The sequence below is a fragment of the Pan paniscus genome, chromosome 1 (assembly GCF_029289425.2).
Source record: "Pan paniscus chromosome 1, NHGRI_mPanPan1-v2.0_pri, whole genome shotgun sequence".
In the NCBI taxonomy this organism is placed as follows: Eukaryota; Metazoa; Chordata; class Mammalia; order Primates; family Hominidae; genus Pan; species Pan paniscus.
The window spans coordinates 199,925,009-199,951,263 of NC_073249.2; the positions used below are offsets into that span (position 1 = coordinate 199,925,009).

General features: G+C 48.3%; 1 protein-coding gene across 2 annotated transcripts; it reads right to left on the bottom strand.

Moving 5' to 3' along the window:
* Window positions 1-268: 268 nt before the first annotated feature.
* Window positions 269-25,908, bottom strand: NUDC (nuclear distribution C, dynein complex regulator). 2 transcript variants are annotated; one of them, XM_003809426.5, is made up of 9 exons: window positions 23,245-25,908; window positions 20,997-21,074; window positions 5,004-5,207; window positions 4,847-4,912; window positions 3,892-4,011; window positions 3,603-3,797; window positions 1,196-1,279; window positions 983-1,101; window positions 269-536 (listed from the first exon to the last, which is right to left on the bottom strand). In XM_003809426.5, exons 1-9 carry the CDS (start codon window positions 23,323-23,325, stop codon window positions 485-487), a joined length of 999 nt encoding a protein of 332 aa, XP_003809474.1. In that variant the 5' UTR covers window positions 23,326-25,908; the 3' UTR covers window positions 269-484. The 2 variants fall into 2 exon arrangements, with proteins under 2 accessions (XP_003809474.1, XP_034814971.1); XM_034959080.3 differs by lacking the exon at window positions 23,245-25,908 and adding an exon at window positions 22,682-22,736.
* Between the last annotated feature and the right edge of the window lie 347 nt (window positions 25,909-26,255).

Consider the following 26,255-nt stretch of genomic DNA (forward strand, 5'->3'; position numbering starts at 1 on the left):
TGGCCAAGCTGGTCTCAAACTCCTGACATCAGGTGATCTGCTCCCCTCAGCCTCCCAAAGTGCTGGGATTACAGGCGTGAACCATCACACCCGGCCAAGCCTTGTTTTAATCTTTAAGTAATGAGAAACTGAGGCCCAGAGAGGGGCAAGGATTTGCCCTAGGTCACATGGCAGAATCTGGGCTAGAAGCCAAACTCCCAGTTCCCAGCAGCAGCCGTAAGAGGCCTGTGCCCCAGAGAAAGGCCAGAGGCAAGAGAGGACACAGAAGGAGCTGGGCAAATCGTTTTAATGTGTAACAGTAGGCCAACTGGGGAGGACAAGGTCCCAAGCCCCAGCCTTTCTCCTGATGCCCCGGGACCTGTGTGCCTGGGCCAGTCCCATGCCTGCCCCAAGCCCTGAGGCCCACAAGTCCCAGAGAAGAGTGGGAAAGAAAGTTGGGTGGTTGCAGCTCAGCCCCAAGAGTTCAGGGAGGAAAAAACAGGGGCTAGTTGAATTTAGCCTTGGAAAAATCCATCTCCGGATGTTGATCCATGAACCTGGAGAAAGGGAAGCAAGAAGATGAAACAGCTCATCCTTCTCTTCTAAAGCTGTCCCTTCTCCCAGCACCCCCGTGTCAAGTCTAATCTCTTTAGACCTCAGCAACACCAAGCCAGGCTGGGCAGGAGCAGGGCCCAGGGTATCTGAGACCCATTTGAGTCCCGAGGCTGGAAGCTGAGGCACCAACACTGGCATTGTTTTCCTGTAGGTGGCAATGACCGCCTGTTACCCTTTCCCTCCTATCATGCACCATGAGCCGGCCTTGCCCTCAAGATGACCTCAGCAAATGACAAGAGTAGGCAAGCCAAAGCCATAAAGCCATAAACATGGCTGGAAAGGGGGCAGGGCAGCTCCTGAGGCAGTGCAGTGATCCACTCACTGCTGTCACCGAAGTCTAAGCCCCCAGGCACCCACGGTCCCCCAACCCCGTCTCTGAATTGCTCACTTCTTCAGAATCTCCTGTTTCTTCTGTTCGTCTGAAGTTGGCAGCCCCATGGACTTCTGTCGCTGGTCATACATCATCTTTTCCACCATGCTGCGAGTCTCACTGTCCAGGTCCGACAGCTGAGGGCAGGCAGTGACAGGAATCGGTGAAGCTCTGGAAACAACGAGGCCCCTCACCTTCCTGCTGAAGCTCCCCCAACCAGCCAGGGCTCACCTTGGAATTCTCAGGGTTAATCTTCTTGGTGTTGATCTCAGGGTCACTGGACACCAAGCGGCTCCACCACTCCATCTTATTGATCTGTGAAGAGAACAACCAGAGGGTGGGAGGTGGCCTGCTCTGTGCACCAGGAATCACCCCTTAACCCTTTCACAACCAAACTCTCTCCCATCCACATCCTGCACCTGAGACCCTTGCAGGCCTACACTGGATCCAGAGGTACAAGACTGTGCCCTTCCTGCAGCTAAGGGAGACACAGAGGCAAAGAGTTACAAATCAGTGTGATAAGGGAAAGAAGAAAGCAGAAAGGGAGATATTCATCCAGGGTGGAGGGAGAAAAGTTTGAAAGTGACACTCGGGCTGAGTCTTAAGACACAAAGCAGTATTCCAGATTTAAAATGGGAAGAAAATAAATATATGTATTTTTTGAGATGGAGTCTTGCTCTTCTTGTCCAGGCTGGAGTGCTGTGGCACCATCTCGGCTCACTGCAACCTCTGCCTCCTGGGTTCAAGCAATTCTCCGGCCTCAGCCTCCCGAGTAACTGGGATTATAGGCATGCACCACCACACCTGGCTAATTTTTGTATTTTTAGTAGAGACGGAGCTTCACCATATTGGGCCAGGCTGGTCTCAAACTCCTGACCTCAGATGATCTGCCTGCCTCAGTCTCCCAAAGTGTTGGGATTACAGGCGTGAGCCACCATGTGCAGTGGTGCAGTCAGCTCACTGCAACCTCCACCTCCTGGGTTCAAGCGATTCTCCTGCCTCAGACTCCCAAGTAGCTGGGATTACAGGCGCCCACCACCATGCCCAGCTAATTTTTTTGTATTTTTATTAGAGATGGGGTTTGCCATCTTGGCCAGGCTGGTCTCAAACTCCTGACCTCGTGATCTGCCCACCTCAGCCTCCCAAAGCGCTAGGATTACAGGCATGAGCTACCACGCCCAGCCAGAAAAAGTTTTTAAGCAGGGAAGTGCCAGGTGCAGTGGCTCCTACCTGTAATCCCAACACTTTGGGAAGCCAAGGCAGGAAGATCCCTTGAGCCCAGGAGTTTCAGACCAGCCTGGGCAACATGAGACCCTGTCTTTACAAAAAACATTTAAAAATTAGCCAGGTAGGGTGGCGCTCACAGTTACTCAGGAAGCTGAGGTGGGAGGGTCGTTTCAGCCCGGGAGGTCAAGGCTGCAGTAAGCCGTGATTGCGCCACTGCATTCTAGCCTGGGTGAGAACAAGACCCTGTCTCAAAAAATAAAAAATAAATTTAAAAGGCAGGGAAAGGGCTGGGCATGGTGGCTCACGCCTGTAATCCCAGCACTTTGGGAGGCCGAGGTGGGCGGATCACAAGGTCAGGAGATCGAGACCATCCTGGCTAACACGGTGAAACCCTGTCTCTACTAAAAAATAGAAAACAAAACAGACAAAAAAAAAATACAGGCATGGTGGCGGGCGCCTGTAGTCCCAGCTACACTGGAGGCTGAAGCAGGAGAATGGCATGAACCCAGGAGGCGGAGCTCGCAGTGAGCCGAGATCGCGCCACTGCACTCCAGCCTGGGCGACAAAGCAAGTGCAGAGGCATGGAGGGGTGAGTGAGTGAGGGCAGCCAGTGCCAGTCGGACAGGCTGTGACAGGGTCTTATGTGCCCTGGGAAGTTCTCCTCAGACCCTTGGCCCTTTTCAGACCACCTTTATTTACTGATCTCTGTGTCCTACCTCTCTGTAAAGGCAGTGAGGTTGAGAATGAAGGCTTCCTGAGGGCACATATTTTCCTATGTTTTGTTCACTGTTCTCTTTCCAGCACTTAGAACAAGAACAGTACCAGGCACAGAGTAGGTGTTCAAGTATTTGATGAATTGAATGCATGTACAAACCTAGTGAAAAAGAAGTGGCTTTAGAAACTAAGACTTTCAATTCTGACTCCACCCCTTCCCAGAGGTAGGAGCTTGGGTAAATCAACGAGCTCTTTTCCTGACTCAAGCCTGTAATCTCAGCACTTTGGGAGGCCAAGGTGTGAAGATCACTTGAGGCCAGGAGTTCAAAACCAGCCTGGGAAATATAGTGAGACCCCCTAGTCTCTACAAAAAAATTTATTAACAAAAATTCGCCGAGCGTGGTGGTGTACACCTGTAGTCTTAGCTACTCAGGAGGACGAGGCGAGAGAATTGCTTGGGCCCAAGAGTTCAAGGCTGCAGTGAGCTAAGAAGGTGTTACTGCACTCCAGCCTGGGCAACAGAGTGAGACCTTGTCTTTAAGAAAATAAAATAGAGACAGATCTACTTTAAAGAGTGTTGTCATGGGGATTAAGATAATCCCACAGTGCCCCCAGCATGGCTCCTGAGTAAAAAAGCACACATCCTCCCTTCTACTTCCATCAACACCCCAGGCTAGAAGGGCTGGGCCTCACATACCTTCTCCAGATGCACAGTCACCACCTTGCCGTCCTCAATGAGCCACGAGCTCTCCTCCACCTTCACTTCATTGTAGAGCTCCCCATCGATGATCGCTGGCTGCCCCTTGAGCCCCACCCGGAGGTGCCGCCGCTGGATGTCCACCACCACGTCCTTCCCTTTCAGCCGGAAGTTCACACAGAAAGGGACCGCCAGCTGCATAGGGCAGAGGCAGTCAGAAGAGGCCACCAAGTGCTGCTGGTACCCCAGGCTGGCCCCCTAAGTTTTACCTCTGGTCCCTGACACTCACGTCCAGCTCCGACAGGGTCTGGGTCCAGCGGTAATTGGGCAGGTCTGCCCCGTTGCCTAGGTTGGGCTTCAGTTTTCCTTTGTCCTTCTCATCTTCCTCCTCCTCATCTTCCTCAGTCTCCTGCTTACAATCAGGGACACTCAGCTACTTACTTGACAGACAAGACACAGATTGAACCCTCACTGGGCCAAGCCCAGGGCTAGCACTGGGCATACAGCCACAAAAGAAAACAGACCTGGTCCCTGCCCACTCCACAGAGGGGCAGACCCCCAAGCCTTGGTCCACTGGGAACCAGGTAAAACTTGGTTCTGATCTCAGTCTGAGAGGAGCTCAGACTATTATACCATGTGACAAAGGATATGGCTGGGCCCACAGAACCCAGCCAACCTCAGATGGGACCTGTAATAGGCACTGCCCTCTCTGGCTATTGGGTTTTCTTGCCATAAATGGGTTAAGGTCAGTCGGTTTTTATTTTATTTTTTTGGGAAGGAGTCTTGCTCTGTCGCCCAGGCTGGAGTGCAGTGGCGCAATCTCGGCTCATGGCAACCTCCGCCTCCCGGGTTCAAGCAATTCTCTGCCTCAGCCTCCCGAGTAGCTGGGATTACGGGCACCCACCACCATGCCTGGCTAATTTATGTATTTTTAGTAGAGATGGGGTTTCACCATCTTGGCCAAGTTGGTCTTGAACTCCTGACCTCGTGATTTACCCACCTCGGCCTCCCAAAGTGCTGGGATTACAGGTGTGAACCACTGCGCCTGGCAGGTTTTTATTTTTTTAACCTGGATCCTTTGGTTCAATGTCTCTGAGTGTGATCTTAAAGTATGGGGAAGATTCCCAAAGCCAGGAGGGGAGGGGATAGGATAAGGAAGGGTATTCCAGAGAAAGCAGTAGGCAGGAGATTTCCTGTAAGTTCCAAGCTCCTGGCTCATCCCAAGTCCCTGCAGTCCATCTCACCTGCTTCCCTGGGGAGTCAAGGCTGCCGTTCTTGAGCTGGGCCTCATGATTCTCTGCATCCTTTTTCTGGGGCAAAGAGCACAGCAGTTGGCAACAGGACCCCACTGCTCAGTGCCGGGGGGATCTGAAGGGTGGAGAAGGGAAGCCCACCCTTCACCTGGTCAATCTCTAGCTGCAGCCTCTCTGCCTCTTCATCAGTTAGCTCCTTGATCTGGGGCCCTGAGGTCTCTGACTTGGCTTCCTTGGCCAGTCTGGCTGCCCGCTCCGCCTTCTCCCGCCGCTCGGCCTCCTGCCGGGCTCTCTTCTCCCGCCGGGTCTTCTGTGCCAGCTGATTGTGGTGGCTGAAAGTCTGTGTGATAAGCTGGAGAGGGAAGAAAGGCCATGAGGCATCAGAGCAGGGGACAGTGTCCCATAGCCTGGAGTCCAGCCCCACTCTCTACCTGCTGGGTGCAAGGGCAAAGCACTGCACCCAGAAACTCGGTTTCCTCATCTGCAAAATGAGGAAAATACATCTATCTCATAGGGTTGTAATGACAATACCTGCAAAGCACCTGTCTCAATAAACTGGCTGTTTTAAAAAGTGATGCTTGGCCGGGCGCGCTGGCTCACACCTGTAATCCCAGCACCTGGGGAGGCTGAGGAGGGTGGATCACAAGGTCAAGACCATCCTGGCCAACATGGTGAAACCCTGTCTCTACCAAAAATAAAATAAAAAATAAAAATAAAAAAATAGCTGGGCATGGTGGCGGGGGCCTGTAATCCCAGCTACTCGAGAAGCTGAAGTGGGAGAATCGCTTGAACCTGGGAGGCAGAGGTTGCAGTGAGCAGAGATCGTGCCACTGCACTCCAGCCTGGTGACAGAGCAAGACTCCATCTCAAAAAATAATAATAATAATAAATAAAGGAATTGGAGACTAGTCTGGCCAACATGGTGAAACCCCGTCTCCACTAACAATACAAAAAAATTAGCCAGGCGCGGTGGCGTGCGCCTGTAATCCCAGCTACTCAGGAGGCTGAGGCAGGGGAATTGCTTGAACTAGGGAGGTGGAGGTTGCAGTGAGCCGAGATCAGGCCACTGCACTCCAGCATGGGTGACAAAGCGAGACTCTGTCTCAAAAAAACCAAAACAAAAAAAGTGGCGCTGTTTAAAGTAAAAACTCAAGCCTCAGTCCCTCACAAGCCTTTCCTGAGTTCTCAGGCCCACTCCTCTGACTAATCACTCTTACTCTTAGTGCATCCTGTCTCCAAGACCACAGTCCAGCTATGCAAGACTTGACACCACACCCAAAAAGGCCACGTTAGCAGAAAGCCAGGGAGCTTTTTTTTTTTTTTAATTTTTTTTTTTGAGATGGAGTTTCACTCTTGTTGCCCAGGCTGGAGTGCAGTGGCGTGATCTTGGCTCACTGCAACCTCCGCCTCCCGGGTTCAAGTGATTCTCCTTCCTTAGCCTCCCGAGTAGCTGGGATTATAGGCATGTGCCACCACGCCTGGCTAATTTTGTATTTTTAGTAGAGATGGGGTTTCTCCATGTGGGTCAGGCTGGTCTCGAACTCCTGACCTCCAGTGATCCGCCTGCCTCGGCCTCCCAAAGTGCTGGGATTATAGGTGTGAGCCACCGTGCCCGGTCAAAGTGCTGGGATTATAGGTGTGAGCCACCGTGCCCGGTCAAAGTGCTGGGATTATAGGTATGAGCTACCGCACCAGGTCAAAGCCAGGGAGCTTTCTTGAAGGAAGAGCCTGTTCACCCTCTCTCCAGCCAGCAAGCTATCAACTTCAAATCCTTTTTCTCCACTACACCTTCCCAGGAGGTTTCCACTCCAGGATGTGCTAGCCAGCCTCCCTGCTACCCAAGGGCAACCCTCCACCCATACTATTGCCACCTGTCATTATTTGGCTCCTGGCCTTAGACAAGTGAACAACTTTGACTCTTTCTAAGCCTGTTTCCTTATCCGTCATGAGGATTGAGTATGACAGCACAAATCAAGAGCCTAGTGAGGTCCACATCACAGGGTTCCCCTGACCTGCAGCATCAGCATCACCTGGAACCTGTTAGAAACACTAAATCTTAAGCCCCACTCCAGATCTACCAGATCAGAAATTCTGGGGTATGGCCAGGCAATCTGTATTTTTAACAAGCCCTCCTGGCCAATTTCCATGCATACTTCAAAGTCACACCTAGATTTGAGTTCCTGGTCTACTCTTACCTGCGTGACCCTGAGGTCATGTCTCTGTGCCTCTATCTTGTTATTATTATTATTATTTTTGAGACATGGTCTCACTCACCCAGGCTGGAATGCATTCGACCTCCCTGGGCTAAGGTGATCCTCCCACTTCAGCCTCCCCAGTGGCTGGGACTATAAGTACATGCCACCATGCCTGGCTAATTTTTGTATTTTTTTGTAGAGACAAGGTTTTGCCATGTTGCCCAGGCTGGTCTCAAACTCCTGGGTCAAGTGATCGACCTGCCTCATCTTCCCAAAGTGCTGGGATTACAAGTGTAAGCCATTATGCCTGGTCTATGTTATTATCTCTAAAAACAGTCTTGGCCAGGTGTGGTGGCTCATGCCCGTAATCCCAGCACTTTGGGAAGATGAGGCAGGTGGATCACTTGAGGCTGAGGCGGGCAGATCACCTGAGGTCAGGAGTTCTTGACCACCCTGGCCAACATGGTAAAACCCTGTCTCTACTAAAAATCCAAAAATGAGCCCGGTGTGGTGGCACACGCCAGTAGTCCCAGCTACCTGGGAGGCTGAGGTTGCAGTGAGCAGAGATCGCGCCACCAGCCTGGGTAACAGAGGGAGACCCTGTCTCAAAATAAATAAAAGCAATCTTGGCATGTGTTGTTCTTTGCCTAGAATGTCTCATCCCCATTCTCAGGTCACCTGGCAAACCAATTCATCCTCCATGACCAGTCAAGTGTCAAAGTTTCACCTCTGGCCAGGAACATACCCTTAGGACACTCAACTCAATGCCAACCCATACACAGTGTGCATGTGCACACATACGCACATACCCCTAGAGGCCTTGCAGGGCACTTGCCATGTGATCAGTGGTCAATAAACCCTCTTTCAAGCATCTCTAAGGCAGAACTGCAGGGAAAGCTCTGCAGGGGCTCAAGGTCACAGAAGTCACCCACGGGCCCCCAGACCTGGGGTTCTGCTAAATGCCCTGTGGATTCTCACCCATTTGACGCCAAATTCTCCTGCTATGCCCAAACCCCCTGTCCCATGCCACACCACAGTAGCTCCACACTCTACAAGGTTAAAGAACACCAAACGTACCCCCTAAACCACGAATTAAACTGGTAGGGTAGGCCATTCTGCTGTCAGTAGAAACAATAGGTCATAATTACACCAGCAGAGGCTGTTCCACCACAGGGCCTTGGTCCTAAGTCCCTAATCAGAGAGACCTTGAACTAAAGGCATTTGCCAACCAGTGGCCAAAAGGAGGTGGGAGCAGGGCCCTCCCCTCTCCCGGCTCCACTGAATCATGTCACATCCCATTTGTACTTCCTTCCTAGCTCCTGGAGGTTAAGCAAGGGCAGAGCTAAACCACCAGGCAGAGTCAAGGCCAATCACAGCAGCCTCTGACCCATCCTCCCATCAGCTTGACTTAGGCCCAGCCTCAGACAGATAACCCCAGGGGTGTGGAAGCTTACCCAGAGGCTGTCACCGATTCAAGCTTCGGTCACTGGACACATCTTTGGGAACCACAGCCAACCAGGGTGGGGAGGGCTGGGCCTGCTCTAAATCCAAGACTGTCACTCTCCCCCAGAAGAGGCCCAGGACAGTACAGGCATGTGCCACCATGCCAGCCTTCTCAAATACTTTTCAGAAGGCAGAAGAATTTTATGAAATAGCTGTTATTCAAATGCTAATCCAGGTCGGGCACGGGGGCTCCCATCTGTAATCCCAGCACTTTAGGAAGCAGAGGCAGACAGATCACTTGAGCCCAGGAGTTTGAAACCAGCCTGGGCAACATAGGAAGACCCTGTCTCTATAAAAAATACAAAAATTAGCTGAGTGTAATGGTACCTGTAGTTCCAGCTACTCGAGAGACTGAGGCAGGGGGATTGCTTGAGCCTGGGAGGTCAAGACTCCAGTGAGCCATGATCACATCACTGCACCCCAGCCTGGGTGACAGAGCAAGACTCTGTCTCAAAAAAACAAACAAATAAATAGAAATAAAAATAAATAAATAAAATGCTAGCGCACGTGCACTGAGGAACTACATCTGTGCAAATAAATTTAAGTTTACCGGGTACAGTGGCTCATACCGGTAATCCCAGCACTTTGGAAAGGTCGAGGCGGGCAGATCGCTTGAGCTCAGGAGGTTAAGACCAGCCTGGGCAACATGGTGAGACCCCGTCTATACCAAAAATACGAAAATATTAGCCAGACACGGTGGCATATGCCTGCAGTCCCAGCTACTCGGGAGGCTAAGATGGAAGGACTGCTTGAGCCTGGGAGCCGGAGGTTGCTGTGAACTGAAGGTTACAGTGAGCCGAGATTGCGCCGCTGCACTACAACCTGCGTGAGAGTGAGAACCTGTCTCAAAACAGAAACCCCCCTAAACAATGGGGTTTGGAGTTTCTAGGGTGGTGAACACATCAAGGTGTCGGGAGGGTGGCACACCCAGAGAGGGTATGGAGGCTCCAGGCCCCACCCCCATACCTAGCCCTACACAGCTATTTGGCTGTTCCTGAGTTATGTCTTTTATAATAAACCAGTAACAGTAAATAAAGCACTTTCCTGAGTTTTGAATCATTCTAGCAAATTATTAAACCTGAAAAGGTGGTCATGGCAAACCCCAGTTTACAGCTGGTTGGTCAGAAGTACACGAGGCAACTTGGAACTTACAACTGGTGTGTCAAGTGGGCACTGTCTTATGGGACTGAGTCCTTAACCTGTGGAGTCTGCAGTAATTCTGGGTAGTTACGGTCAGAATTCAATTGAATTGTAGGATACCCAGTTGGTGTCCAGAGAACTGGAGAACTGGTCGTCGAGTGGTGGAAAAACCCCACACATTTGGTGTCAGAACGGCTGTGAGTAAAAACCATTCTTAGGATGCAATACGCAAAATCCAGATTGTGGGAAACTTTGCCAGGACAAACGACCCTTTATTCAAAAAACAAATTGCAAGGAAAAAAGAGGTCTCTTGTGTTTTATTTTTTAAATCTTAAAATTTTTTTTTGTAGGCCAGGTAGGGTGACTCACGCCTGTAATCCCAGCGCTTCGGGAGGCCAAGGTGGGTGGATCACCTGAGGTCAGGATTTAGACCACTGGAGTTCGAGACCAGCCTGGCCAACAAGGTGAAACCCTGCCTCTACTAAAAATACAAAAATTAGGCTGGGCTCGGTGGCTCACACCTGTAAACCAGGCACTCTGGGAGGCCGAGGCAGGCGGATCACCTGAGGTCGGGAGTTCAAGACCAGCCTGACCAACTTGGAGAAACCCTGTCTCTACTAAAAATACAAAAATTAGCTGGGCGTGGTGGCGCATGCCTGTAATCCCAGCTACTTGGGAAGCTGAGGCAGGAGAATCGCTTGAACCCAGGAGGCAGAGGTTGTGGTGACCCGAGATCAGGCCACTGTACTCCAGCCTGGGCAACAACAGCAAAACTCCATCTCAAAAAAAAAAAAAAAAAAAAAAAAAAAAAATATATATATATATATATATATATATATATATATATATATATATATATATTAATTAGCCGGGCGTGGTGGTGGGTGCCTGTAATCCCAGCTACTTGGGAGGCTGAGGCAGGAGAACTGCTTGAACTCAGGAGGCGGAGGCTGCAGTGAGCCAATATCATGCCACTGCACTCCCGCCTCAGCACCAGAGACTCCAAGTCAAAAAAAAACAAAACATTTTTTTTTTGTAGAGATGGAGTCTCACTATATTACCCAGGCTGGTCTTCAACTCCTGGGCTCAAGTGATCCTACCACCTCAGCCTCCCAAAGTGCTGTGATTACAGGCCTGAGCCACTGTGCCTGACCCTTAATTTTTTGTTTTTGTCTTTGTTTGAGGTCTCTTAATCTACAGGTTTCTATCACCCAGTGTAAAGTGTGAACCTTACTTGAATTAGGAATCAAACAATCGTAATCAAATACCCAATAAAAAAGACAAATGTCTTGACTAGATGATATATGATATCATCTAGTTCTGTGTCCCCACCCAAATCTCATCTTGAATTGTAGTTCCCATAATCCCCACGTCATGGGAAGGACCTGGTGGGGGGTAATTTGAATCATGGGGGTGGCTACCCCCATGCTGCTTTCTTGATAGTGAGTTATCATGAGATCTGATGATTTTACAAGGGGCTTTTCCGCCTTTGCCTGGCACTTCTTCCTGCCACCTTGTAAAGGTGGTACCTGCTTCCCCTTCACCTTCCACCCTGACTGTAAGTTTCCTAAGGCTTCCTCAGCCATGCAGAACTATGAGTCAATTAAACCTCTTTCCTGGCCATAGCACATGAGGGTTCTGTATTAGTCTGTTCTCATGCTGCTATGAAGGAATACCCTAGACTGGGTAATTTATAAAGAAAAGAGGTTTGCGGCTGGGCACGGTGGCTCACGCCTGTAATCCCAACACTTTGGGAGGCCAAGGGGGCACGGAACACCTGACGTCAGGAGTTCGAGACCAGGTTGGCCAACACAGTGAAACCCTGTCTCTACTAAAAATACAAAAATTAGCCAGGCGTGGTGGCAGGCACCTGTAATCCCAGCTACTTGGGAGGCTGAGGCAGGAGAATCGCTTGAACCCAGGAGGCAGAGGTTGCAGTGAGCCGAGATTGCATCATTGCACTCCAGCCTGGGCAACAAGAGTAATACTGTCTTAAAAAAAAAAACAAAAACAAAAACAAAAACTACCATATGATCCAATAGATTACACTGCCGAGTAACACCTACAAGAATTGAAAATAGAATCTCAAAAGATTTGTGCACCTATGTTCACAAAAGTACTATGCACAATAACCAAGGGGTGAAAGCAACCCAAAAGTCCATCAGCAGAAGAATAGATTAAAAAAAAAAAAAATTGTGGCCGGGCGCGGTGGTCAAGCCTGTAATCCCAGCTCTTTGGGAGGCCGAGCCAGGCAGATCACAAAGTCAGGAGTTCAACACCAGCCTGACCAATACGGTAAAACCCCGACTCTAATAAAAATACAAAAATTAGCCGGGCGTGGTGGCGTGTGCCTGTAGTCCCAGGTACTCGGGAGGCTGAGGTTGCAGTGAGCCAAGATCGTGCCACTGCACTCCAGCCTGGGCAAGAAACACAGCAAGACTTCTCTCAAAAAGAAAAAAAAAATTGTGATATATACATATAATGGAATATTATTCAGCCTTAAAGGGGATGGAAATCCTGTCACATGCTACAATGTGGATAAATCTGTGGACATTACATTAAACGAAATAAGCCAGTCACAAAGAGATACATATTGTATGATTCCATTTATATGAAGTATCTACAGTAGTCAACCTACACAGAAAATAGAACAGCAGTTACCAGGAGGTAGGGGAGGGAACAAAGCGAAGTTGCTTAATGGGTACAGGGTTTCAGTTCCCTAAGATGCAAAGAGGTCTTACAAATATGTTTCTTAGTGTAAGTTCACTTAACACTACTGAACTGTACACTTAAAAATGGTTAACATGGGCCAGCACAGTGGCTCACATCTGTTATCCTAGAACTTTGGGAGGCCGAGTCAGGCAGATCACTTGAGCCCTGGAGTTAGAGACCAGCCTGGGAAACATGGTAAAACCTCATCTCTACAAAAAAAATAGAAAAATTAGCTGGGGGCCGGGCGCAGTGGCTCACACCTGTAATCCCAGCACTTTGGGAAGTCGAGGCAGGAGGATCATGCGGTCAGGAGTTCAAGACAGGTTTGACTGACATGGTGAAACCTCATCTCTACTAAAAATACAATAATTAGCCCAGCATGGTTGTGCGCACCTGTAATCCCAGCTACTCAGGAGGCTGAGGCAGGAGAATCGCTTGAACCCGGAAGGCAGAGGTTGCAGTGAGCCAAGGTCACACCACTATACTCCAGCCTGGGCAACAGAGCGAGACTCTGTCTCAAAAAAAAAAAGAAAAAGAAAAATTAGCTGGGCATGATGGCACTGGAGTCCAAGCTACTTAAGGGGTTAAAGTGGGAGGATCACCTGAGCCTTGGGGAGGTCAAGGTAAGTAGTGATCATGCCACTGCACTCCAGTGGGTGACAGAGTGAGACTCTGTCTCAGAAAAATAAATAAATAAAATAAAAATTTAAAAAAAAAAAAAAGGGCCAAGCGTGGTGGCTCACACCTATAATCCCAACATTTTAGGAGGCCAAGATGGGCGGATCACAAGGTCAAGAGTTCGAGACCAGCCTGGCCAATGTTACTGAAACCCTGTCTCTACTAAAAATACAAAAATTAGCCAGGCGTGGTGGTGGGCACCTGTAGTCCCAGCTACTTGGGAGGCTGAGGCAGGAGAAATCTCTTTTTTTTTGAGACGGAATCTCGTTCTGTCGCCAGGCTGGAGTGCAGTGGCGATCTTGGCTCACTGCAACCTCTGACTCCTGGGTTCAAGCGATTCTCCTCCCTTAGCCTCCCGAGTAGCTGGGATTATAGGAGAGTGCCACCATGCCCGGCTAATTTTTGTATTTTTAGTAGAGACAGGGTTTCACCGCGTTGGCCAGGATAGTCTTGATCTCCTGACCTCATGATCCGCCCACCTCGGCCTCCCAAAGTGCTGGGATTGCAGGTGTGAGCCACTGCGCCCAACCGGTACGAGAAATCTCTTGAACCCAGGAGGCACAGGTTGCAGTGAGCCGAAATGGTGCCACTTCACTCCAACCTGGGCGAAAAAGCGAGACTCTACCTCAAGAAAAAAAAAAAAAAAAAAAAAAGGCCAGGCGCAGTGGTTCATGCCTGTAATCCCAGCACTTTGGGAGGGTGAGGCAGGCAGATCACCTGAGGTCAGGAGTTCGAGATCAGCCTGGCCAACATGGTAAAACCCCATCTCTACTAAAAATACAAAAATTAGCCAGGGGTGGTGGCACACGCCTGTAATCCCAGCTACTCGGGAGGCTGAGGTGGGAGAACTGCTGGAACCTGGGAGGCAGAGGTTGCAGTGAGCCAAGATGGCGCCACTGCACTCCAGGCTGGGCAACAGAGCGAGACTCCGTCTCAAACAAACAAACAAACAAAAACAAAACAAAGGTTAAGAAGGTAAATTTTATGATGTGCTTTTTACCACACTTTTTTTTCTGAGACAGAGTCTCGCTCTGTGGCCCAGGCTGGAGTGTAATGGCGTGATCTCGGCTCACTGCAACCTCTGTCTCCCAGGTTCAAGCAATTCTCCCACCTCAGCTTCTCGAGTAGCTGGGATTACAGGCCCCTGCCACCATGCCCAGCTAATTTTTGTATTTTTAGTAGAGACGAGGTTTCACCATTTGGCCAGGCTGGCCTCAAACTCCTGACCTCAGGTGATCTGCCCACCTCGGCCTTCCAAAGTGCTGGGATTACAGGTGTGAGCCACCGTGCCCAGCCCACTATTTTTTTTTTTTTTTTTTTTTTGAGACAGGGTTTAGCTCTGTTGCCCAGGATGGATTACAGTGCTGTTTATCATGGGTCACTGCAGCCTCAAACTCCTGGGCTCCAGAGATCCTCCCACCTTGGTCTGCAGAGTAGCTGGGACTACAGGCTTGTGCCACCACTCTTGGCTATGATTTTCTATTTTTTGTACAGATATGCTCTATGTTGGACCAGACTGGTCTTGAACACCGGGCCTCAAGTGATCCCCCCATCTCAGCCCATATTTTTTTAAAAAACAAAAGAGCTGGGTACAATGGCGGCCGCAAAGGCGGGTAGGTCGCTTGAGATCAGAATCAGAAATTCAAGACCTGCTTGGGCAAGATGGTGAAACCCCCACTCTACAAAAAATACAAAAATTAGCTGGGTGTGGTGGGGCACGCCTATACTCCCAGTTACTCAGGAGGCTGAGGTGAGAGGACCACCTGAGCCTAGTGGTCATGGCTGCAGTGAATCATGATCGCACTACTGGACACCATCCAGGCTGGGCAGCAGAGCGAGACCCTGTCTCAAAACAAAACAAAACACAATAGTAAGAGAGCATTGAGGGAAATCAGAACCCTGACTGGATGTGGATCTCTGGTAATATTTAAAGAATTGGTATGCTTTTCTGGAGAAGGTAATACCATTACAGTTACATTTGTTGTGGTTGTTGTTGTTGTTTTTGTTTTTGAGATGGAGTTTCACTCTTGTTGCCCAGGGTAGAGTACAGTGGTGCGATCTTGACTCACTGCAACCTCCGCCTCCTGGGTTCAAGTGATTCTCCTGCCTCAGCCTCCCGAGTAGCTGGGATTACAGGCGCCTACCACCATGCCCAGCTAATTTTTGTATTTTTAGTAGGGACACGGTTTCACCATATTGGCCAGGCTGGTCTCTAACTCCTGACCTCAGGTGATCTACCCACCTCAGCTTCCCAAAGTGCTGGGATTACAGGTATGAGCCACTGTGCCCGGCCCTACAGTTATGTTTTTAAACAGTAACTTTTCTTTTAGATAGTCACATAATATTTACTCATCAAAAAATATGCCTTCAATTATATGTAAGTGGAATGCAATAGGGTAGTCCCACCGTACCCACGACGATTTGTTCCAGGACCACTCCCCAACACTAATTTCCGAGGATGCTCAAGTCCCTTATATAAAATGGCATTTTATTTGCATATAACCTACATGCATGCTCCTGTATACTCTCAATCATCTCTAGATTACCTAATACCTAATACAATGTAACTGCTACGGATGTAAGTAATTAGATTGTATTTTTTTAATTTGTTTTTTGTTTTTGTTTTTTCAGAAGGGGTCTTGCTATGTTGCCCAGGCTGATCTCAAATTCCTGGGCTCAAGCCATCCTCCCATCTCAGCCACCCAAGTAGCTGGGATTACAGGAGTGCGTCACCACGTCGGGCTTAATTCATATTTTTTTATTATTGTACTGTCATTTAAAAAAACTTTTTTTTCCAAATATTTTCCATCAGTGGTTGGTTAAGCTCATGGATGCAGAGCCCACGGATACAAAGGATCAACTGTATTTGTCCTTTTGTGACCAGCTTATTTCATATAACATGATGTCCTCCAAGGTACATCCATGTAGCAATGGACAGGATTTCTTTCCCTTTTAAGGCAGAATAACATCCCAGAGTATGTCTATACCACATTGTTTATCCATTCACCTGCTGATGGAGCCTTTGGTTCCTTCCACCTTTTGGCTGTTATGAATAAGGCTGCTGTGAACATGGGTGTGCAAATAAATCCTCCTTCTAATTATTTTGGGTATATACCCACAAGCATGACTGCTAGAACATACGATAGTTGTATTCTTTAACTTTTTGAGAAACCGCCATAACGTTTTCCATAGCAGATGCACCATTTGACATTCCCACCAACAGTGTACAAGGGTTCCAGTTTCTCCCTATCTTTGTCAACACTTGTTATTTTGTTTTATCTTTTAACGGATGCCATCCTAACAGATGTGAAATAGTATCTCATTGTGGGTTTTGTTTTGGAAACAAAGTCCTGCTCTGTCACCAAGACTGCAGCGTAGTGACACAATCACGGCTCACTGAAGCCTCAACCTCCCAGGCTCAAGCAATCCTCCTACCTCAGCCTCCTGAGTGGTTGGGACTAAAGGCATGTGCCACAAGGCCTGGCTAATTTTTATTTATGAGTTCCTAAATATGAACTTCACAATTAAATGTTATTTTTCCTCTGCACTGCATATTTTCTCATAATCTGGTGTTCTTCAATTGACTTAAATGTCTTTTACCATTTACAAAGTTTCAGCATCTGAAAAGGCAAACAGCTATCTCTTCTTTTATAGCTTCCAGTTTTCTAATGCTGAAAAGTCTCCCCCACATAAGACTATAGTTTCCTAGCTTTCCTTACAGGATTTTTATTATTGGTATTTTTATAGAGTATGACAGATGGCAAATTTTGTTTTTTTAACCAAAAAAAATTCATGTAGCAGCATGACTTATTAAATCATGCTTTGCCTACTGAACTGAATTACCACAGTAGACACATTAAATCTTCATAAATGCTAGACTTTATTTCAGGATTCTCTATTCTGCTTCACTGGTCCATTTTTCTCTTCTTCTATCAATACCATATTGATTAGATCACTATGGCTGTATTCAAGTCTACAATTCCTAGCCCCAAAAGCTATAAAAACTAAAGTGCTTTTGTATTTTTTTGTAAGTTCGTGGCATGAGGTATTTACAGCCTTCATTTCTTCTACTTGGTATGTATATTGATATATATATCTCTGCAGAAATATTAATGTGTTTTGTTGCAGGATGCAGCTCCTGGCCTGGGATTAGATTATTGTATGTAATGCACATTATATGCACTGTATTGCCTTTCTGAAATCCAAATAATTTTAAATACCAAAACACATGTGGCCCCAAGGGATTCTGAAGTGGACTGTGGTCTTTGCCTTTTTTTAAATCCTCGTAACATCCTTGTAAGGTAAGGACTGCTCCCTCTTACAGTTAAGAAAAATTAGGGGCTGGGCGCGGTGGCTCATGACTGTAATCCCAGCACTTTGAGGGGCCAAAGCGGGCAGATCACGAGCTCAGGAGTTCGAGACCAACCTGACCAACATGGTGAAACCCCGGCTCTACTAAAAATACGAAAATTAGCCAGGCATAGTGGCGGGCGCCTGTAATCCCAGCTACTCAGGAGGCTGAGGCAGAAGAATCGCTTGAACCTGGGAGGCGGGGATTGCAGTGAGCTGAGATCGCTCCACTGCTCTCCTGCCTAGGTCATAGAGCAAGATTCCGTCTCAAAAAAAAAAAAAAAGAAAAAGAAAAATTAGGTAGTCCCAGCACTTTGGGAGGCTAAGGCGGCTGGATCACGCCACTGTGCTCCAGCTGGGACAACAGAGCAAGACCCTGACACACACACACACACACACACACACACACACACACGGTTCATCTCTCTCCCTTCTTACAGCCACTGTGCTCCAGCTGGGACAACAGAGCAAGACCCTGACACACACACACACACACACACACACACACACACACACACACACACACACGGTTCATCTCTCTCCCTTCTTACAGCTATTCATCCTTCATATCTGAAGCGTCACTTCCTCACAAAGTCTTCTCTGAGCCCTGAACCTAGGTTAGTTTTATGTTCCCAGGGATTCTGCCCCAACACCCACTACTTTTTCACTGCTTGTTTTTTTTATTTTGGCTACACTGTGAGATCCATGAAAACAAAGAACAAATCTGTATTCACCTCTGCAATCCCAAAAGGTTTGATATAGCACCTAACATAATCCAAAGTGTTAAGTGTTCAATAAACATTCATTGAAAAAAGTAGGCCGGGTGCAGTGGCTCACGCCTGTAATCCCAGCACTTTGGGAGGCTGAGGCTGGGGGATCACCTGAGGTCAGGAGTTTGAGAACAGCCTAACCAACATGGTGAAACCCGTCTCTACTAAAAATACAAAATTAGCCAGGCATGGTGGTGCATGCCTGTAATCCCACCTACTTAGGAGGCTGAGGCAGGAGAATCACTTACAACCTGGGAGGCAGAAGTTGCAGTGGGCTGAGATCGTGCCATTGCACTCCAGACTGGGCAACAAGCATGAAACTCCGTGTCAAAAAAAAAAAAAGAAAGAAAAAATAAATGACTAGTCCCAAAAGCTATAAAAACTAAAAGTGCTTTTGTATTTTTTTGTAAGTTTGCGGCATGAGGTTTTACAGGTAGTCTGACCCACAGAAAGGCCAGAGGTGTTAGTGACAATACAGAAAAAATATCTGAGCTAGAAGGGGTCTACTTTCTCCCATTTTACAGATGGAAAGATGGAAAAAACCAGAGCATTGCTGGGAACTCGACTAGGTGACAAAGCTAGACCAAGAACCTGGGACTCCTACTCTTAGGTAATGTGTCTATGACAGAGCGGCCTCAGACCTTCAGGACACATTAAAGAGTTTACCAACTTGTTAGAATCCTGAAGCCACAGAAAACGGTTTGCAAAGAACGTCTACGTCTCCTTCTTATTATGTCTCTTGTTTATGTCTATTATAAAGATAATGGCGTCGGGCGTGGTGGCTCACGCCTGTAATCTCAGCTACTCAGGAGGTTGAGCACAATAATTGCTTGAACCCAAGAGGCAGACATTGCAGTGAGCCAAGATCGCACCATTGTACTCCAGCCTGGATGAAAAGAGCGGGACTCCGTCTCAAAAAAAAAAAAGAAAAAAAAAAAAAGGCTGGGCATGGTGGCTCACACCTGTAATCCCGGCACTTTGGGAGGCCGAGGCAGGCGGATCACCTGAGGTTGGGAGTTCAAGACCAGCCTGGCCAACATGGTGAAACCCCATCTCTACTAAAAATACAAATATTATCCAGGCGTGGTGGTGCATGCCTGTAATCCCAGCTACTCGGGAGGCTGAGGCAGGAGAATTGCTTGAACTCGCAAGGCGGAGGTTGTGGTGAGCCGAGATCGTGCCATTGCACTGCAGCCTGGGCAACAGAGTGAAACTCTGTCTCAAAAAAAAAAAAAAAAAAAAATTCCTCATGATATAACAATTTTCAAAAGTATAATTACAACCTTAAGGAATCAGAAAGAAGTTCAACGTCTCAGAATCAATACTACAAAACAGAAATCCTTAAACTCTGAGTCACAGCATCTGGGAAGACATGCCTCTGAGTATTTCTAAATTTCTTTCTTTCTTTTTTTTTTTTTTTTGAGACGGAGTCTCACTGTTGCCCAGGCTGGGGTGCAGTGGCGCGATCTCGGCTCACTGCAAGCTCCGCCCCCCGGGGTTCACGCCATTCTCCTGCCTCAGCCTCCAGAGTAGCCGGGACTACAGGCGCCCGCCACCTCGCCTGGCTAATTTTTTGTGTTTTTAGTAGAGACGGGGTTTCACCGTGTTAGCCAGCATGGTCTCGATCTCCTGACCTCGTGATCCGCCAGCCTCGGCCTCCCAAAGTGCTGGGATTACAGGCGTGAGCCACCGCGCCCGGCCTTCTAAATTTATTTCTAAGCATCAGTTTCTAATATTTGCCCAGTCTCATCTCCTAGGTAATTAGTTAAAACCTCCTCAGGCCGGGTGCAGTGGCTCACACCTGTACTCCCAGCGCTTTAGAAGGCCGAGGTGGGTGGATCACTTGAGGTCAGGGGTTCGAGACCAGCCTGGCCAACATGGTGAAACCTCATCTCTACTAAAAATACAAAAATTAGCCAGGCATGGTAGCGCCTGCCTGTAATCCCAGCTACTTGGGAGGCTGAGGCACAAGAATCACTTAAACCCAGGAGGCGGAGGTTGCAGTGAGCCTACATTATGCCACTGCACTCCAGCCTGCGCAACAGAATGAGACTCCATTTCAAAAAATAAAATAAAATAAAATAAATAAAAGTAAAAATAAAACCTCCTGGCCAGGCACAGTGGTTTATACCTGTAATCCCAGCACTTTGGGAGGCCGAGGCGGGTGGATCATGAGGTCAGGAGTTCGAGACCAGCCTGGCCAATATGGTGAAACCTCGTCTCTATCAAAATACAAAAATTAGCCAGGTGTGGTGGCAGGCGCCTGTAATCCCACTTACTCGGGAGGCTGAGGCAGGAGAACTGCTTGAACCCGGGAGCCGAAAGTTGCAGTGAGCCGACATTGCGCCACTGCGCTTCAGCTTGGGTGACAAAGCAAGACTCTGTCTCAGAAAATAAATAAATAAATAAAACCTCCTCATTGGAAAAGGAACTGAGAGGCACTGTGTCGGGGCAGAGGACAGGTTTACAACAGACTGGTTTCAACCCTGGTTCTCCCACAGCTCAGCTCAAGACTTTGGATAAGGTGCAAAATTCTCTTGAGCCAATTTCCTCAATGGGGATAGTTAACACCTGCCCCTCTTGTAGAACTGCAAAAGTCATGGGAAATAAGGTAGATAGAGGGCTGAGCAAGGAATGGAGCTTGAAGAAATGACAGCTTCCTTCCCTTCCCCAATTCCTCACCTTTGGCATTTCGCTTCTGCTGAAAGTTACTATTATGCCAAAGAAAGGCCAGGTGAGCTTTTCTTCTGAAGAGACAGAGCCGCCCAAAGGACAGTGGTTTCCAACACTTACCTTCTCTGCCATCCCTTCTTCTCCTCCAATGAAAAAGTCTGTTTTGCGTCGAAGGAAGCTGAAGAAGGTGTTCACAAGCTGAAAGAGGGGGAGAAGATTAAAGTTGTAGAGCTGCATTTGGGAGCCCTTCAACTGCACACAAGTCAACTTGTTTTGTCTAGGAGGGAACTTGGGACTTGACTATTTTTCCTCTGAGCTTCCCAACTGAGGAGATTATCTCCCCAGCAGGTTCTCTTAGTCACTTCCACCATGAAGCAGATTTCTCATATCCTGTGTGTGTGTGCGTGTGTGTGCCTTTCACTTTCCTTGTGATGCTAGAAGCAGCCTAAGCGTATGGAACACTCCTCTGCATCCAGGGCATGAAAAGCCTGGGCCCAGCTTTCCTCTCCAGAAAGTAAAAAGCCCATCAAGACACTGGCTCACACCTGTAATCCCAGTACTTCAGGAGGCTCAGGTGGGCGGGTCACTTGAGGTCAGGAGTTCAAGACCAGCCTGGCCAACATGGTGAAACCCCGTCTCTACTAAAAACACAAAAATTAGCTAGATTACAGGTGGTAGGCACCTGTAATCCCAGCTACTTGGGAGGCTGAGGCAGAGAATCGCTTGAACCCGGGAAGCAGAGGTTGCAGTGAGCCAAGATCGTGCCACCGCACTCCAGCCTGGGTGAGAGTGAAACTCTTGTCTAAACAAAAAAAAGACACTGGCTAAGTTACTGGCTCAAAGCAAGAAGGAGGAGAGCAAATGAAGCCACTTCAAAGGAGGATAAGATGGATTAATTCTGGCTGGAGTACAAGTGTAGCCAACGGTTTGAGTATCAGATGGACATATATTACCTTTTGACTTTGCAGAAGTTTCTTAACTCTGTACAACAGGAATAAGATGCAGTACCTATTTCTAGGGACCTGGTGAGGATCATGAGGTCATGGAGGTGAGGCCTTTAGCAATGTATGGCACAGAGCAAGAGACCCACTGGCAGAGGGTAAACACCTTACAAATAGGAACCATGAACCATGGCTTAGTCTGTCTGCCACCTGCAATGCTGGGCACCAGATATGGCTAAAGGTACATGCTCAGTAAAATTCTTGCTGAATGAAACAATCTTGTGGTGACTCAAGGTCAGCACACACAAACCCTTTATTTGCCCAAGAGTGGGTCTAAATCTGATTAAATCTGATGCTAGAACATATCTCAATGGTTTCCATTCTTGCTTCTAGACACTTTTTCAATTTGCTCAAAAATGAACTCGCTCCCAAATCCAGTTTTGTGCCAACAGTTTAGAGGAATGGAGACAGGAAGGCTTTTCACACTTGCAAATGAGAAACACTCTCCCCACCACAAAGGGCTTAGAAGTCCTTGGTCACCAGACACCTAGGTTACATAGGAATAGAAAGTTCAATGGAAACCTACCTCCAGTAAGACACAATCAGCCATGGACTCTGGGAAGCACATTGACCTGTCTAGGTGAGAACCATGTTGCATGATCTAGGCAAATCCTTGCCACTTCTCTGGCTCTGAGAATGAGAGTTCTGATCCTGACAGACTTTTCTACCTCTAACTTTGTGTTTGTTCCAAAAAAACCAACTCCAGAATCTGTAACAGTTGGCCCTTATTGTTGAGTGTGGGACACACATCAATTACACGACAAATATTTGTTGAATGAAAAAGCCTTATTACTGAGAACTTACGGTTCTTAACTACTCTCCGGAAACCGGTATTCGCAGCTGTCTCACAGATAAGGAAACTCAGGCTTGGAGAGATGTAAAGGTTCCAAGTTGGTAGGTGGTGGAAACTAATCGTGAACACAGGCCTCCTATTCCGCCATTCAAGGCCTAACAAGACCACGTGCTAACATCAGCCCGCTCCCCTACCACACACATTCGACGGCTCGCCCCAAGCCTTGGTGGATCCAAATCACGATATTTGCGACGGTTCTTACTAAGGGATGCTCCTCGGAAGCCGCCATCAAAGTGGAAACGGGGGTGGGGGCATATGTGAAACTAAAGGGGGATCCTAAGCTCAAGGACGCGATAATTTGCTACTACTTAGGGGCGCCGGGGGCCCGGGACTGATGCGAACCGGGTGAGACCCGCTGGCAGGTGGCCAGGCCGGAAGCTGGGCGCAGTGAGAATGTGGGGGCATCCCAGAAGCCCGCGAGCCGCTGGGGTGGGTCTCAGCCCTCGAAGGCAGAGAAGGGCGGAAGGAGCGTGGCCAAGGCCGCCGGGTGGGCCGACGCCGCGCGGGCCGTTACCTCCTGCACGCCGCCCTCGTGCTGCTGAGCCATGGCCAGCAACATGCCGTCGAACCGCTCCTCCTCCTGCTCTCCGCCCATCGCGCCGACTCCGATCCACGTCCCGAGCTCTGCACTCTAGTCCCGCGCTCTCTACGCTCCCGCGGGTCGCGCCGGGCCCAACGACTCTAGTCGTCCGCCTTCCGCAGCGGAGCCGGAAACACGCACGCGCGCGGCTGCCCAGGCCCGCCTCCACCTCCTCTCTTCCCGCCTTCCTCCCGGTTTGCGGCCATTGACCGTGCGGCAAGCAACCCGCTTCGCCGACCATTGGTCGACATTCGGAGCCAATCAACAAGCGCGTCCACGAAGCGGTAGGCGGAGCCGTGGGCCGGAGAGTTTGGCATGAGTTGCTATGGTCACCCGATGCCGTGGAGACTTCTAGAAAGCCCTGGACTCAAATCTGGCAGGGTTGGAAGTTAAAAAGGGACAAGTTTTGCTCCTCTCCCTTGCTAGTGACCCCCCAGCTTGTAGAGCAGTGAAGCTGAAAGTAGCCTTACTCATCTCTTCCAATCCTAGAAGGGACTTACCACAGGACAGCCTCCTCCTCATCGACCTCATTGCGTACTTGACTAGGGCCAGCTTCATGGGAGTACAAATTGCAGTCGCACAGCACCCAGGCTTAGAAAGGCTCCACGCTTGATTTCATGGCCTTCTGTTATAGTCTTGAAATTCTTAATAATTTTGGAATAAGGAGACCCACATTTTCATTTTGCACTGGGCCCAGGAAATTATGACAGGTGCTGAAATTGACTTTCACTTCTGTTAATGCGGGGACAGGACCCAGCCATCCAAGCTAATCCCTCCACTTGTGCAATGAATCTCATCATCTTAGTCTTTTCAGGAACTCTATCCCTGTTAATTATCCCTTTTTTTAGCTTCTGCATCACAAATATCTTTCTTCTTCCCTTCAATTTACAAACACGCTTTAATATCTTTTTGTGTGTTTTTAGAGATGGGGTTCTTGCATTGTCACCCAAGCTGGAGTGCAGTGGCACCATCATGGCTTACGGCAGCCTTGAACTCCTGGACTCAAGCCATCCTCCCCACTTCAGCCTCCAGAGTAGCTGGGACTACAGGCTCACATCACCACGCCCTGCTGTTTTTTTTTGTTTGTTTGTTTTTTGTTTTTTTTTGGTAGAGATGGAGTCTGTGTTGCCCAGGCTAAGTCTCAAACTCCTGGTCTCAAGCACTCCTCCTGCCTCAGCCACTCAAAGTGCTGGGATTACAGGTGTGAGCCACCATGCCCAGCCCTGTTTTTATATTATTATTCCATGGCCCCACTTTCTTCTGCTGCTACCTCTCCAATTTTCAGCTCTCATTTGCAGCAAACTTGTTTGCTTGTTTTTCTACTCCCTCACCTTCCATCTCTCTACAGTATATTCTAGTCTATCTATTCTTCTTTTTTTTTTTTAGACCAAGTCTCACTCTGTTGCCCAGGCTGGAGTGCAGTGACACGATCTCAGCTCACTGCAACCTCTGCCTCCCAGGTTTAAGTGATTCTCAGCCTCCCAAGTAGCTGGGATTACAGGCACCACTATGCCTAACTAATTTTTTTTTGTATTTTTAGTAGAGGGGTTTTCACCATGTTGGCCAGGCTCGTTTCAAACTCCTGACCTCAAGTGATCCACCTGCCTCGGCCTCGCAACGCGCTAGGATTACAGGCATGAGCCACTGCGCCCGGCCTATTCTAGTCTATTTTTTAAAGGCTCTGATATGGTTACAGTGCTACATATTGCCAAAGCCAGTGAACCACTATTATCTTACTCAACTTCTCAGGTGCATTTGACACAGTTGACGCCTTCTTCTTTCCTTTTTTCCTTTAGGTTTCTCTTTTGGTTGGAATTGCGTGTTCCCCACTTCAGACTAGAGACTTCTCCCTTTAGATTAGAGATTCCTGGAGTTGATCTGTGTCTTCTCCCTCAGACTGAGGGCTCTTGAGGGCAGGGCCTTGCACTTGCACGGGCCCATCCTAGGCACTGGGAGCAACCCCAGCAATGTCTTCATAGCGTCAAATACATATTTTTTTTTCTTTTAACGTGCAAAAGCAAAATTCTAAAATTGCAATTGGTTAAGACTACTATTTCTTCCCACTCTATCTCACTTTCCCTTGAATCAGGTGATATCAGAGATGCCATGAGGATTTGGTGATCCAGCTAAGGTGAAGTTGAGTTGGAAATACACTCAGTTTGGATTGATTTGGTGGGATATAGCTGGGTGGCTGGCAGTCACTTTTGTGTATAGTTAAGTCATTGTGAGCTGTCCTGGTGTGTGGAAAGGGCTTCCAGGAATATTCCTACCATTTGCTGTACCTCATGACCCTTGCTGTACAGGATCAGAAGTCTTATCCCAATATAAATGATTCCCAAGACAACTGGAAGTATGTGAGCAGTGAAAGAAACAAGTTTATGTGTGGAACAAGAAGCAGATCCAGGCCAACTGCGGAGGCTCATGCCTGTAATCCCAACACTTAGCAAAACATAGCAACACAGCAAAACCCTGTCTCTACAAAACAATTTAAAAATTAGCGGAGTTAAATAACGAGTTGATGGGTGCAGCACACCAACATGGCACATGTATACATATGTAACAAACCTGCACATTGTGCACATGTACCCTAGAACTTAAAGTATAAAAAAAAAAAATTAGCGGGGCATGGCAGTGGGAGCCTGTAATCCCAGCTACTCAGAAGGCTGAGATGGGAGAATCACTTGAGCCTGGGAGGTCAAGGCTGCAGTGAGCTGTGATCACGCCACTGCACTTCAGCGTGGGTGACAAAGCCAGACCCTGTCTCAAACAAAGAAAAAAAAAAAAGTAGCTGGATGTGGTATTTCATGCCTGTAATCCCAGCACTTTAGGAGGCCGAGGCAAGTGGATCACTTGAGGCCCAGAGTTCAAGAGCAGCCCGGCCAACATGGTGAAACCCCATCTCTACTAAAAATACAAAGATTAGTTGGGTGTGGTGGTGTGCGCCT